At 41.2% G+C, this 16,217-nt stretch overlaps 1 protein-coding gene across 10 annotated transcripts in view; it reads right to left on the bottom strand.

Annotated features, from left to right (window-relative positions):
- The window catches only part of UNC5D (unc-5 netrin receptor D), a 558,362-nt gene that overhangs the window by 199,550 nt on the left and 342,595 nt on the right, over positions 1 to 16,217 (bottom strand). For all 10 annotated transcript variants that reach the window (XM_047717048.1, XM_047717051.1, XM_047717050.1 and 7 more), the window contains exon 4: positions 2,047 to 2,150. In XM_047717048.1, the coding sequence (XP_047573004.1) occupies positions 2,047 to 2,150 (104 nt within the window). The remainder of the gene's footprint in view (positions 1 to 2,046; positions 2,151 to 16,217) is intronic.

Genomic DNA, 16,217 nt, shown 5'->3' with positions numbered 1-16,217 from the left:
GGTAGTCACCTGAGTGTGAGGTCAGAATGCAGAGTGGAGCGCCGCTGGAGATCTGAAGACCATGTGACCGGCAGGGGCAGGCATCTCCACCTGGGGAGACCCACTTAGAAGGGTATGCGTGTTCTCCCTTTCCTTCCCTATCCTCGTCCTTCTCTCGCTCAGCTTTCTTCTCTCGTTCTGCCCTCCCTTCAGCAAAAACACAGATGTTGGTGGTAATAATGACCGTGTAAGCTATTGCATGCTAAGAGGGCTGTAAATATTGGTGTGTGGATGTAGGTAGTATTCAACTCATAAATTCCTGGGTAATCCAAGTGTATAGAACTGGGATACTTGCTTGCATTATGATGATGCTATCAATGCTTGTCAGGGCCCCACAATAGCTCATTAACCCCCCATGTAGCAGAAACACTCTCCATATCCATCCTACAAGACAGAATGTACAAAACACAGCTTTCCTCTCACTCTTAGCCTGGATGCTCCTTGGAATGGCCCTCTGTTTCAAGTCAGCCAGCCTGGCTCTGAAATTTATTCCTAATAACATACACGTGGTTAAAATAAAAGGGTCATATGATGTCAAAGGCAGAATGGGAAGTGCACTGACTTAAACAGCCCTCCCCCCACGCCGCCCCCTGATTTCATGTCCACATGGACATCTGCAAATCGGGATTTTTAGGGGTGGGTTGAGCAGACTGCTGATGCCCAGGTCAGACTCCCAGAGATACTGGGGGGTCCTAAAGGGGAGGAACACATTCACCTGTGCACTTAATGCCCTGTTGCCCCCCTCCCCACTCTGGAAGCCAGAACACGCTCTGTAAGGAACAAGAAGGGAGCACAAGAAGATCAAAAATCTTTTTGTTTCACATTAAATAAAAATCTAAAAATAAGCATTTTCCTTTCTAATCATTTTCTATCATGCATGGAAGGTTCACTTCAATTTTCAAGTCCGTTTACTTCATTTCTGTGAACTACTTGAGCTTTGAATAGTGTCCACCCAGCATGCTTTCTGTCTAAACATGCAAGTGTGTGTGTGTTTTTCTGTTCCCCTTTCTCTATTCTTTTGTCCTTCCAATTACAAAATCCCACAGCAATTTTAGTGAAAAATGTGAAGCAAAGGCTCCTTTTCCTCTTTTTCTTTCTTTTTTTAAAAAATCTCTATTTCTCAATGAATAAACAAACCATGGCTTTAAGGACAGTTTCCTAGCTTCCCACAACTGGACTATCTATTGCTCAACCCAGACCTCCATTTAGAAAAATTATCATTTATAGGAAGGGTTCCTCATCCTTCCTAGCTTGTCCCTGCCCCCACTGCTGGCTTCACGATATTACTCCTCTATCAGGACATCTTTTAAGAGAGACTGAAAGACTTAGGAAGGCTTCCCTATGACCATAATATGTCATCACTGCCAATTATATGGTAGACGCTCTAGAAAACATGGTGGCATGTTTTCTAGAAGGCATGGTAGACCTTCTAGAAAACACGCAGGGAGCAAAACCCAGAGTGACTCTGGATTCTAGACTCCCACTGTGAAGGAGACCTTTGGCTCCATCCGCCTTTTATATCTGCCATGACAGCACAGGGCCTACAGCCCAATAAATGTCCGAGGAACATTTGTTCCTTAAGTAAAGAAAGACTTAAGTACAAACGTCGGTGAGACTTGGCAGTAGGGGCTGATCTCCTTTCCTGAGCACTTTTTCACGTGGTTTTGCCTGTTAGAGTTCAGGGTGATCCAGGACCCAATGTGTGTATCACACCATCCAAGGTGACTGAGGACATAAAAGATGCCACCTGTGTCATCTGAGGTCACCAGAATCAAGAACACAGACTAAATCCTACTCAGGCTACCTTGCAAGAGCTTTCTGTCAACCACAGCGCAGACAAGAGACAATTTCTTCTTCCAACTAATTTCCTTCACCGTTTCTTCACCGCCTTTAGCAAATGGGTCTGGACAGCAAGAATGCCACACACAAGCTCTTCTGCTTCACTTAGGACCACACAGGACGTCACTCTCCCTCCTGGGACCAGTTCTGGTCCTGCGAGTCACTTACCTCAGCCGCAGGGACTCCCTCGGGCGGTCGGCAATGCAGCACTATCATGCCTTCAATGGGAACCTCCCTTCCCTGTGGATCTTGTTCAAAGTTTTTCCGTAAATCTGACGGGGGAGAAAAAAAAAAGTATGAGGTCCATGACAATTTGCTCTAGGGCCAGTATTATTCATATTTGTTCCCAATACAATAAAATAGAGAGCTTAACATCAAAAACTAGATATAGACAGAGAAGTCTGGGTTTCAGGAATTCCTGGAGAAGAAAATCGTTTTCCCAAATACTCACAAGCACATTGGAAATAAACCTTAACGGCACTTCCTAATGCTCTACACTGACGTGAAGGAGAAAAGATTTAGCGGGGGAGCAGAATGAAAACAAACAAATAAAAAGCAACTCATCATTCCCCGAGTCTCTGCCAGCGTAATCTGCTTAGCAGCTGATGAAACACTTGGCCTAATAAATTGCTATCCACAGCTATTATGCAGTGGAGATGCACGTGATTTTTTTTATTATTATTATTAACTGAAGAATGCCTTATTAATCTGTAACCTCTGCCTTTCTCTTAACCCTCTAGGGGGCTCCAGAAGATGGTAAGAGAGTGAGATTATCTATTAGTCTTTTATGTGTAACCAGGGAGAATGAGGCAACATCCAACCACAACCAAATCTATAACCCATCCAACCAAACATATAATTAAAAAATACAACGCCCTCCAGTCAAACAGCGATGCTGGGTATCCGTGTAGTGCCCTTCACGGAAGGCTCAAGGCACTTTGCAAACAAGCTGTACTATTAACCTTTTACACACGGAAGGGTGATACTCGAGAGGTTAATTGGCTTGCCAGTGGTCACAGAGAACATCAATGCCAGCGACGGGGAAACAGTCACTGAGCTTCCGGACAGCCAGTCTCTGCCCACTAACCAGCCAAACTTTCCCAGGAAAAAGGACACAGAGAGAGTTGAGAGAGGAAGCTCTTTGCCTTGCGTGGCTTTCCACGTGAGCCTCTGCTTCAAGAACCAAAGTGGGAGTTGGCCTCTGCTTTTGCTCTGAGATGTCACAACAACCCTTTGATAATTTTACACCTCAGGCTTAACTCTTGCTGTCACTCGAAATTGTGGGATGGTAGAGCTGGAGTGAAGACAGCTTTATGAGTCTTTCTCCATGTAAATGATTCCCCCTCCCTCCCAGACAATGTCTTTTTCTCCAGTTGAGTATCTCAAATTACAGGCTGTGGATTTATTGATTTAATTTTCTTTAGTGCTTACAATAACATGAAATATGCTCCCTGTAAAGAGCAGAGCTCCAGAATCAGTTACATTTTTACAAATTGTATAAATACATTAAACTTGCTTTTAGCAAGTCAGAAACACTGGGTGAATATCAAGCGGAGTAATCCATGTATCCACTTTCTTCTGAATTCTGCTCTTAATGTTTTCCCTCCCAGAGGCAACTGATGTCTTTTGTCAGTAGTGCTATGCATTTAGAGATCTTCATGAGTATATATGAGGCAAAAGATCTGAACAGGGCTTGCATGGCAGGCAGGGGCCAGGATCCTTCTTCTCCCTTCTCTGCTGTCCCCCGAATCCTAAAGCTAACTTCATTCTATTCGAGATCTGTAAACTGTCATAGCCCTTATGATTTGGAATTTCTGACTCCAAGGGGGATGAGGGCCACCTGACTTATGATAAAAGTGAGTGAGGAACTATGGGTAAAGACCACTGTGAAAAATCTTCCACTGCCTGGACCACTGGACCACCAAGTCTCCTCTGCTCTCCCAACAAGGAAGCTGTGAGCCCCAAATCCCTCCTCCACTGCGTTCATTTATTCATCAGGACCGCATGGAAATCAGCCTATAGTATAGTGTGAGTGTGACTCCAGCATGAGTTTTGCTAATACTCACTTTGCTGATAGAAAAGGTTGAGTTTTGGTGGTTATTTTTGTTTGGTTTCTTTGCCACTTTGTTTTCCTTGATTGCTTTGTTTTCTAAATGAAGCCTCACTTCGCGCTGTTACAGAATGGTTGCAGCTTTGACAACACCAAATATTGTGTATTCAACCGGATGAAGCACAGAAAACGGATGGTGGGCATTTCTATTCCATCTTCCGCTCCCATTGCCTTTCTTTGATCAGAAGAAATGGGCAAGGTAGCAAAATGCATAGTTTATGATTAGTTCGGCACTCCACTATGTTAATATGGAGGCAGATGAAAAGAAAATGAGAGCGAAATCATTTTCCCTCCCCATTCCCAACTGCTCAACAAAAGAAATAAATATGTATATTAAAAAAGGAAACCCAGTATTGACCCTGGGATGTAGGCAAAGGTACTTGAGAAGAAATTTTGAGAAAGTTCTAACAGATCTCATCCAGCCAGGACCAAACTAAAGAAGGGACCTACCCAACATTTTGCTCTTCCCCACTGACACTGGAAATCACTGGAAGGGTTCCAACAAGAATCATCTAACTCTCTTCGGTGTAGAGATATAAAGATTAAAGATTAATCAGCAACAGACTACGGGGTCAGGGTAAAAATGCGATGTCGTGTATCAGGATCCTAAGAGGCAGCCAACTACGAACACCATCACACCAAGGGAGAAAGCATGTATCAACGAGCCCTGGCCTATACCAGAGCCTGGTGGAGGGAGCTCTGGCATTTGTGATTCCCAAGAAGGGCAAACAGACCTGAAAAATTCCAGCTAGCTACTAAATGTATCAAAAACCATGGAAATTAACTCTTAGACACAGATGTACATGCTTCTAGCTCTATCTCTGATTCACGCCACAGGTCGCCCAACCTAATTAAGTCTCTGAATTGGCAAAACCAAGTACTCTTATCATCTATGTTAGTTCCAAGGCTTGAAAAATTCAGATAGGAACCTATGCAACTTCCCACAGTAGGGAAACCATCCCCCGCCATATAAAAAGAATTCTACAAATAAAGGAGGCAAACCATGGAACTAAGATTGAGTAGCTTCCTCTAAGACAAGAAACAAGAGGCATTTTTGGATAACTTCTAATTTAAGCTCTTTAAAGTCAAAAGGAAATAGCAACTGAGAATCTAGAGTAGGGAGTTATAAATAGGATAACATCTGAGATCAAGAAAACTGCCACTATGCAGGGGGAAGAAAAAAACAACATAAGTGCTGAGTTAGAAGTATACATATCATAAAGACTGTAAACAGCATTCTGAATACTGCAGAAAATCAAACTAGGGAGGATCCAGGCAGGAAATTTAAAAAGGCAAAGGGGGACAAGGGGGCCAAAAGGAAGAGTTTGGGGTAATGGAGCTGCATAGCGCTGGGTATTGGTACTAGCACCTAAGGAACTTGGAAGAGGGATCCAAGTCAAGACCCTGACTTCGGAAGAAAGACTGCCCATCACCTTCGTGCTGACACTTCTGTGGGGTCAGACAAAGCTGGCTCTGGAAGTACTGGGGGGAAATGGTAAGCTGGAAACAAGAAGCAACTGCCACTTCCAGGTTCCAGGATGAAGAAATTCTCCCAGGAGCAGGGGGTGGTGGCTAGTGATACTGACTTAGGCAGAAAATTAACAAGCAGCAACCTTTCTCCCTCTTCCACTGTTCAGTCCCCTCTGGTACCTCCTGCTGGTGAAACGTTATAGGGAGCCAGGATCCATCAAAGAAGTCCCCAGCCCCAGCTTTACAAACTGTAAAGCAGTGGTTTTAGAGGCAAGAGATAAAAGCTCTGTAACCAACAAAATCCAGTTTAAGAAATATCCTCTAGCAGAGCTTTTGTAACTGCTTACCCCTATCTGCTTTCCTCACTAGATCATCAGTTCTCAGAAGGGGGGCTTTATTTCTGGGACAGTCACCCGCAGGTTCCCAGTGCCTACTAAACATCTGATACATAGCATGTCCTTAATAAATATATGTTGAATGAATGAAAGGGAAATGATAAAATGATAATAAATTTACCAGAAAATAAAATAAATAACATTGAGATAGAGAAATACAATATTAAATATAACAGGAATTTTAGAAGAAAACAACAAGCTGAAAGAAAATACATAATCATCTATTTAATAATAGATAGTTCTTCTCTGAGCTGTAGAAAGACTTGAGTTTGCAAAAGAGCTCACTGGATACAAGGTAAAATAGTCTTAAAAAGAAAAAAAGAAAGATCCTAAATATGTCAAAGTTTAAATTTTAAATTTTAACAAAATTGAGAAAAATATACACATAATAATTTTATAAGTATCTTAGGAGTAAATAAACAGATATAACTAATGATATCATGGACCTAAAGAATTCACATTGTTAAAATTTCTATACTATCCAAAACCATCAATAGATTCAACACAAACCATATAAAAACTCCAACGGCTTTTTTCACTGAAATAGAAAAAAAAAATTCTGAAACTCACATGGAACCACAAAAGACCTTGAAAAGTCAAAGAAATATTGAAACAAAAAAGAACAAAGCTAGAGGCACCATACTTTGATTTCAAATTACATTACTAAGCTACAGTAATCAAAACAATATAGTATCAGCACAGAAACAGACACACAGATCAATGAAACAGAATCGAGAGCCCAGAAATAAAACCTCAAGTATACAGATAACTAATATTTAACAAGGAAGCCAATTATACTAAATGAGGAAAGGAACTCTCTTCAGTTACAGGTGGTGGGAAAATTGGATAACAGCATGTGAAAGAATTATACTGGACTCCTATCTTTTAACACTCACAAAAATTAACTCAAAATGGGTTAAAGACTTGGGGTGCCTAGGTAGCTGTCAGTTAAGCGCCTGTCTTCATCTCAGGTCATGATCTCAGGGTCCAGGGACTGAGCCACAAAACAGGCTTCCCTCTCAGCAGGAACTTTGCTTCTCCCTCTCCCTCTGCTGCTCCCCACCACTCATTCTTGAGCTCTCACTCTCTCTCTCTCAAATAAATAAAATCCCCCCCTCCCAAAAAGAAGAAGAAGAAGAAGAAGAAGAAGAAGAAGAAGAAGAAGAAGAAGAAGAAGAAGAAGAAGAAATGGATGAAAGACTTAAATGTATGACCTAAAACCATCAATGACTAGAAGAAACCTAGGAGGAAAAAACTTCTTGACCTCAGGCCTTGACAACAACTTTTGGTCTACGGCTATACCACCCTGAACGCGCCCGATCTCGTCTGATCTCGGAAGCTAAGCAGGGTTGGGCCTGGTTAGTACTTGGATGGGAGACAACAACTTTTGGGGACAACAAAAACACAAGCAACAAAAGCAAAAACAACCACTCAGTACTGGATTAAATTTAAACGTTTTTGTGCAGCAAACTAAATGATCAACAAGGTAGAAAAGCAACTTACAGAATGGTAGAAAATATCTGCAAACCATATGCCTGATAAGGGGCTGATCTCCAAAATACACAAAGAATTCATTCGACTCAACAGCAAAATAAACAATCCATTTAAAAAGAGGGCAAAGGACTCAGATAAACATTTTTCCAAAGAAGACATACAAATGGCCAACAGGTGTGTGAAAAGATGCTCAACATCATTAATCATTAGATAAATGCAAATCAAATCCACGGTAAGATATCACCTCACTCCTGTTAGCACTGCTGTCACCAAAAAGACAAGAGATAAAGGTTGACTAGAATTTGGAGAAAAAGGAACCCTTGCATACTGTTGGTGGGAATGTAAATTGGCACAGCCCCTGTGGAAAACAGTATGGACATTCTTCCAAAACTTAAACACAGAACTACCACAGGATGCAGCAATGTCATTCCTAGATGTATATATCCAAAGGATATAAAAATCACTATCTCAAAAAGATGTTGACGCCCTATGCTCGTTGCAACATTATTGGCAAAAACATGGAAATGACCTAAGTGTACATCAGCAGATGAATGGATAGAGTTTGTGTGTATATGTGTGTGTGTGTGTGTATTATAGATATACTCCCATATATATATATATATATATATATTCATTCAATATATATATATATATATATATTCATTTAGCCTTAAGAAAAGAACCAAATCCTGCCATTTGTGACAACACAGATGGACCTTAAGGGCATTATCCTAAGTGAAATAAGTCAAAGAAAGACAAATACCGTATGATTTGGAATACAAAAAAGCTGAACTCACAAACAAGGAGTAGATGAATGGTTGCCAAGGGCTGGGGAGTGAGGGAAATGCAAAATGGAGGTTAAAGTGTTACAACTTCTAGTTACAAGATGAGTAAATTCTGGGGACCTGACATACAACACGGTGAATATAGTTCACAATGCTGTACCAGACACTTGAAAGTTACTGAGAGAGTAAATTTTAAGTGTTCTTACTACAAAAAAAGGAAAAAAAAAATGTAGCTATGTGAGGTGATGGATACATTAACTAACCTTATTGTGGCAATCATTCCACAATACAAACATGTATCAAATCATCACAAACCGTAAGTTATACAATGATATTTGTCAGATATAGCTCAATACAGCTACATAAATTTTTTTTTAAAAAGTAACTGACAGGGCACCTGGGTGGCTCAGTGGGTTAAAGCTTCTGCTTTTGGCTCAGGGCATGATCCCAGGGTCCTGGGTTCAAGCCTGGGGTTGGGTTCCCTGCTCAGCAGGAAGCCTGCTTCTCCCTCTCCCACTCCCCCTTCTTGTGTTCCCTCTCCCACTGTGTCTCTCTCTGTCAAATGAATGAATAAAATCTTAAAAAAAAAAAAAAAGTAACGGACAATGAAACAAAAATCAGGCTATGACTGAAACTTTTTCCTGTATTAGCATATACCGGAGTATAATTAATCATATCTGTGTTTTTTATTTTTGAGGACAAAAAGGCATGGGCACTAATTTTTTATTCCCAAACAAGTTATTATACATGAGCAAACAATTATATCATCTCAGACACAACAGGGCCAAGAGAGATTGTAATCAGCCACATATCCTTCCTGGAAACATCACTTTCGTAGATGAGGCTCAAAGCAATGAATTAAATATTCGGAAGTTGTGGTTTCAAAAAACTTGGCAGTGGCCAAGAAAAACCACCTTAAAATGTTTACATCTAAAAATTTTTTTAATATAGTAAGGAATATTCATGTAATTATCCCAAAACTCCGGAAAGAGAAAGGCGTAATACATCATAATCATGCATGATAATTAAGGATAAGGATTTAAACTCCTAGGTCATTTCTTTCAGAACTCCAGCGGGGAAGACTGAACACTTTAGTGGAAGAAGGTGGGAGTGGAGACTGAGTATCCGTTTGAATTCTGGGTCTGTCACCTACTAGAACCTTGATTCCACAAATATCTTTAGCTCTCTCTGCCTTTGGCTCCTCATCTGTAAAATGAAGACAATAATTTCCATTACATATAGTTTTTGTGAGCATTATGTGTTAATAAGTTCAACATCTTTTCAAGAGCAGGGTATATAATATGGGTTAGTCAAGGTCAGAGATATGACTAAATCCTATTATGAGGCTGTGACGATGAAAAGGGGTTGGCTTTTTCATAAATCAGATATACATATTAATTATAAAATTTAGAGCATTTTTCAAAGACACTCAAATGAAAAGTGTAAGTTAGTATATGGTAAAACCACAGCAGTAGTAAAATACCTACTGGGTCTTAAGATGGGGAAGACGCTTCAAACAAAATGAAAGGAAGAATGCTTGAAGAAATGATTGGCAGATAATTGTTTTGGCAGATACTGTTAAAATTAAATTGTTTCACTCTCAAAAATTACAAGCAGCATTACAGGCAGAGGTTTGATAGCCTTAATACATAAAGGGCACTTTTGAAAGGAAGCGGGAAAGATAAATACCCTAAAATAAAATGGCAAAGTGATATTTCAGCAAAATTTACAAAGAAGAGATATAAAGGGCTAATAAAGATAAATAAAGACCCAACAGAACTAATTATAAAGAAATGTCCATTTAAAAAGCACCAATGGGTCTCTTTACATTTCCAAACAGGCTTTCTTTTGTCCATTTCTTTAAGTACTAATCCCTAGAATTAGTGTGGAGGGGTGCCTGGGGGGCTCAGTCAGTTAAGCGCCTGTGTTTGGCTTAGGTCATGATCCTAGGCTTTGGGGATGGAGCCCTGGGGTTGGGTTGGCTCCTGCTCAGGGCTGTGGGGGGGGGGGAGGTCTGCTTCTCCCTCTGCTCCTAGCCCTGCTCCTGCTCTCTCTCTCTCAAAGAAATAAGTAAAAGAAAGGGAAGGGAAGAGAAGAGAAAGAGAAAGTATGGAAAACCAGATAGGCAATACTGCTAGAGGAAGTGAAAATAAGTCAACATGAAAAGCTAGCTATAAAATGTGTCAAAATGAACTTACAAGTTCATTTATATGTTCAAGTTCTTTTTTTTAAAAGATTTTATTTATTTATTTATTTATTTATTTATTTATTTATTTATTTATTATCAGAGACAGCGAGCGAGAGAGAGAGAAAGAGCACGCACAAGCAGGCAGAGTGGCAGGCAGAAGTGGAGAGAGAAACAGGCCTCCTGCCGAGCAAGGAGCCCAACTCAGGACTCAATCCAAGGACCCTGGGATCATGACCTGAGCCGAAGGCAGTGGCTCAACCAACTGAGCCACCCAGGCATCCCTTATATGTTCAACTTCTAATGAATAAATAAATATGTAGCATATCCATACCATGGGATGTTATTTGGTAATAAGAAGAAATAAAATATTGAAGTACATATTGCAACACAGATGAATCTTGAAAATAATATGCTCGGTGAATGAAGCTGGACACCAAAGACCATATATTGTATGATTCCGTTTATATGAAATGTCCAGAATAGGCAAGTCCAGGGACTGAGAAAGACAAGTGATTGCCTAGCATTGCAGGCAGCTGGGGTGGGGGGTGGGGGAAATATCACAGTTAATGGGTACAGTTTTATTTTTTGGTGTGATGTAAGTTTCTAAAACAGACTCATGATGGTTGCACATCTGTGAGAACACACTAAAAACTATTAAAATGTAGACTTTAAATAGATGCACTGGTGGCAAGGTATTGGGGATTATATCTTAATAAAGTTATTATTTAAAAGGGTTCATTTACATAATTCAAGAAATCCTTTCCTAAGAAAAGGATAACAGAGCTACCTAGAAAAATGTGGTATGGGAACATTGCTCAAATCATCAGTTATAATGCTGAACCTTTGTTAACATTTTAAATGTTCAATAATACAATACTGGCTAACATCTTCTGGTGCATTCATATAATGGAATACTATGCAGGTGTTAAAAAGCTCAAAGATTATTGTAAATTGCAACTAAATGTTTGAAAAGATTGCTACATGAGATAAAATAGCATGGAGCGAATGGTCTCTTTTATGTATTTTTTAATATGTGAGACCTGGCCTCCTCAAAATGTAATAATTATGTTTTTATAGAATGTATCTACTTCCAGATAAAAGTAAGTACATCTACATACAAACTGGCTTTGGTAGGCACGCCTCCTAATTTGCCTTCAGGTTTTCAGTGTATGTGCAATAGCATCCTTCATCCACTCATGCTGTGGACCATGGGCCAGACACTTTTGTATCAGGCAGGGAGGTGCTTTACTGAACTTGACACACACCAACTCAGCCCTCCCACAGAATATATGACGGCAGAGAGAAGAGACATGAAACAAGAAATTAAGATGTATACAAATGAATGAGGAGACAGATCTACCACAGTGGACCCTACATTAATCTAGTGATCCCAGGAAAGTTCCTTGAGAAAATTCTAGGTAAACAGAGGTAGAGCATCACCCAGCCTACATAATGCACACTGTACCACTTTTATTGTTTCAATCAGGCATTTACTGGCTTTTTTTTTTTTTTTTTGCACATAGATGCTCTCGTTTCTTTTTTGCAAGTTTCTGCAAAATGCCTGCCTAACTACCCCTCTTTCCATAAGTTATCACATCACATAAGGACACTCTTTTATTAGACTGGGTCTTCTATTCATATATATTGAGAGGGTGGAATATAAATAGATTTCCACTTTCCGATCTCACTTACAATCATGCTCCCACAGCCTCTGGAAAGAAGAGAAATAATAATTTTCACGTTATTTTGTATAAGGGAACTGAACCAAACTGCATCCATACACAGCAAGATTGAAGGTTTTAAATTTTTAAAATAGCAACTGGTGTGGGATTACTATATGTGTTATAGGAAAAGCCCTAAAGAGAAATAATTCAACATGTCAACGATCTGCTGCTGGATGAGTCTGGGTGTACCAATTCGCTTCTTCATTGGTTTCTGCATTTTCTAAAATTTCTGCAATGAACATGGATTATTTTTATAGCTGGAAAAAAATACTGTCCAAAAAAAGTCACTCTTTCCTAGGAGTTGTCAAGATTCTCTAAAGTAGATCAAAGTGAATCAGAAACCAGGGAAGAAGGACACTTTGTTTCATTTTATTGTAGCAAGTTTCACTTTTACCATGTTTATTAAAGGAAACAAGGAGGACTCTATTTTTTCAAACTTTTGTCAATTCTAAAATATTCTTTTTAAATTTGACTCATAGGAATCTGTGCACAAGGTTAAAATTTTTTATTTGTTGTGTTCACTGACTTGCCTGTAGGACCTAGCAGGGTATACAGTAGCCACTCAGTAAGTACTCGTTGAATGAATGAGTTTCCATTTCATCTCCTTCGAATGATTATGAACTTATATACAACTAGATCTCCAATAGTTATGATGACTAGAAAAAACAAAAACATGAAGAGATAAATATATTATAATAATGTTAAAGAAACACTCATTTCCCATGAGTGTGTGCGTGCACACGCGCACGTGTGCACATGTGCTAATGATGCTATCAGGATCGGCACTGACCAACATGGAGCATTTCCCTGTCTACTTCTGCTCCTTCTTCACCCCACCACCCAGTCCCGCTCCACGGCAGAATGCCATCGAGGCGCAAAGTGGCTGGAAACAAGGACAGCAGAAGGGAAGAGGAGGGCAAGGTGATGAAGCCAGGTATTTGCCTAACCTATAAATCATCTCATCAGTGCCAGGATCATCCCGAGTCAGCAGTACCTGCCAATAAGCAGTCCATCTGGGGCGAGGCCATGGGAAGCAGCAGTCTCCCCTTCCTCACCCCATGCCCTACTTGGCCTTTTTCTCATTTTCCTTTCATGCTACTATGTTAGAAAAGTCATTGTAGCACAAGAAAATCAATAAAAATTCAATTCCGAATAATAGTTCTTTGCGGCTCAGGAACACCAGGGACTTATCGGCTCATTCAATGTTCTGGCAGTTAATGCAATGAAGTAAAAATAATTTACTCATTCAAACCAAATCAGCCAGTGAAAAATCATAGTCATTTTTTTAATAGTCATAGTCATTTGTTAAGATTGCAGGAGGATGGTACCATGTCCCATTAGCATCCAACGACACTGGTATGCAAATCAGCTCTGAATCTTTCCCACCCATATTTTTCGGAAGGAACAACAAACCCCATTTGTCATACATAAAAGAAATTTGTAACTTAGCCAAATACAGATCATTTGTTGGGATAAAGGGGCTGCTTCAAATGCAGAACAGATGGATGCCAGCAAAATGAAAGTCAAGGCCCAGTGCCCCGACTTGGTTCTGCCTCGGTCCTCCAGCCTTTAGGTGGTTACGGCCTACGATGTCAGCTCCTAACTCCAGTTCCCTGAGGAAGCATATAAAAGGCCTCCTGTCAGGTCCATTCCTTCCTCTGTATGTGCTTTCCTTGCAGGCCTGGCTAAAGCTCTCTGCCTTGCTGAGATCTACGCATTCTGCACATTTCTTGACCACCGAACCACAGTGATGCCAGACTGTTCTTATCTTTCATTTCATGTCTTCACTGTGGATCTTTTAGTTCTGATTTCACCAGTGTGTCCTCAAAGGACAACTGGCCCCAAAGTGTAATTCCACATCTATGTCTGTCTTTCCTAAGATCTGTGACTATTGTAGGCTGGCCTCCTGCCGAGTAAATCCTGCAGCAATAGTGAAGGAGGGACACCTTTGGCCATAGTTGAAGTGCATGGGCTTCTCTGTACTCCCCCTAGCCCCACCCTGGTGCCAAGCCATGAGTGGGCTCTGTTTATGGGGACAAGAAGGCATTTGGCTGATAACAGGGGTCCTGTCATTCAGGGACTCCTCAAGGCTGTTTTTCAGGGACACGGAATAACTCTGGGACTTTGCTAGATCCCTCGTGCTGAGCCATCCCTCTGCTGTTCAATGGCTGTTATCCATAAATCATTTTATAACCAGTCCTGTGGGTCACTACCCCTTGCACACTAAGTAGCCTAGTTTGTCAGGCACCAGTGGTGTTGCAAAAGCAGCATTCAGCAGTAGGGACACATTAAGGCGGGGAGAAACAGTTGCAGCTTTACAAACCACTCTCAGCTCTCTATCAAGCTATTCCCAAGTCAATCCATTCCATTGCATTGGGCCTCTTTTGTCGACAAGGATGCAAAACTTGGGAGTCCATCAAAAATTGAGCATTTATTGAAAATCAGAAGGACAAGAATCTTCCTTTTGAGTCCGGGACTGATTGGAAACCAAGAAAGACCAGGCTTGAAAGAGAAAGTGTCATAACAAGCAGGTCCTAAAGAGACTGTAACATGGCCAAGCAAGGGGATGAAGAGATCCAATGTGATTCTATGTGCTGGGTGACTGCATAGTCCTCTTAGCATAGAGGTGGCCTTGGTCACTTGCGCCCGCTCTCATCAAAGGTCTGCTTCTCTGTTGCTTGCACTCACACATGTCTTCTTCTCCTGTCTCAGGCCACCACAACCTACTTCTTTGTCGCTGTCTGTCCCTTTCTCTTGCCTTGGCCAACCATCGATTCTCTTTCAGGATTAAGTCATCCTCAGAAGAGCAAGAATCTAGAAGTACATGATCCGTGAAGCCTTCTCAAGAGGGTCTCTCTTACTGAATTTACTCCTATGCAGTCAACCTAGATATGCATTCTTGGTCCGATGGACATGCTAGCGGGCCTCAGAGGGACACAGCGTGGCCACCTAGGCTTATCAACACTGCCTCCCTCAACAAAGAGATATATGCAAGACTCCATACAAGGGAACTATGCCTGTAGAAGGATTTCTGAGGTTTGCTTGGACTCCAAGCTCCATTAAAGGCACTTGCTGTGTATTGATTATATTGATTTGGCTCATAGAGGAGAGCTGAAGTTTGACCTAAATAGCAGATCTTCACAACCTTCAAGAGGGAAAAGTTATTAGGTGAAAATACAGAAATTCTTGGCTCCCTTATTTTTAAAGCATTCAATCAAATTAAAAAAAGCTAGTAACTTGCATATTGTATCTTTACATCGTGTTCCACTGAACGCTCTCGGGACAGCACGCCCCTAACCTCCATGACTGTTCTTCCCTGCTGTGGTAATGGGGACACAGAATCTGAGATGCAGGGAGAAGGAGACACCGAACCAAAGTGCTTTTGATGAGGGGGAAAAAAAAGCCCCATCCCAGGAATCATTGACTAGACTGGATGCCCAGCTCTGAAGGAGTATAAAGAAAGGTCACACTGCTCCTCTTCCTACTGTCAGGATTCCCTCTCCCCAGTGTCCCTTAAGCCCCAGCCCCTCTCCCAGCTGCACTAGAGTTCCTACAGCTCATCATCCTGATGAACACTCGGATGCAAAACAGACTCCTTCGTTGATGAGACAGAGTTTTAAGAGCAACAAAGACATGTTGAATCATTCCTGACTTTCCTGGCACCCTCACAGCCCTCCACAGAAGATTAGAAGGATGTGAACTGGCAATGAGGTTCAAAAGAGATGACCTAAAAATAACCTGAAGTTTTCCAGACCCACTGTCTCATTAGAATTCAGCACTAGTGCTACTGAGATATGGGCGGGGGCAGAACAGGGAATAAAAAGTAGAGGAGGAGAGTCCAAAAGAAAAGGCCACCCCAGCAGTAGGGAGTTTTTTTGTTTTGTTTTGTTTTTTTACCTGCCTTATCAGCTTTCTGATTCTTCCCCCAACTCCAAGCCTCCCTGAGGCCAGGAAGGTCGTTCGGCACAGGATGTGGCCAGTGTCTTGAGCATGTCAACCAACCATATACCACCAAACATCTAGCACCCCTGCCTCCTACTGGGCCCCATACGGCAATGGAGAGAAAGGAGGAAAAACTGCATTCTGCTTTACTTCGAATCGATCTTGCCAGAACAAGAAGGATCTAAGAGATCACACCAGCCAGAACCTGTGCACCTTTCTGGGAGCAAAAGC

The sequence above is a fragment of the Lutra lutra genome, chromosome 2, assembly GCF_902655055.1.
Source record: "Lutra lutra chromosome 2, mLutLut1.2, whole genome shotgun sequence".
Lineage (NCBI taxonomy): Eukaryota > Metazoa > Chordata > Mammalia > Carnivora > Mustelidae > Lutra > Lutra lutra.
The sequence above is the reverse complement of the archived record's forward strand: the minus strand, read 5'-3'. Positions and strand labels throughout refer to the sequence as shown.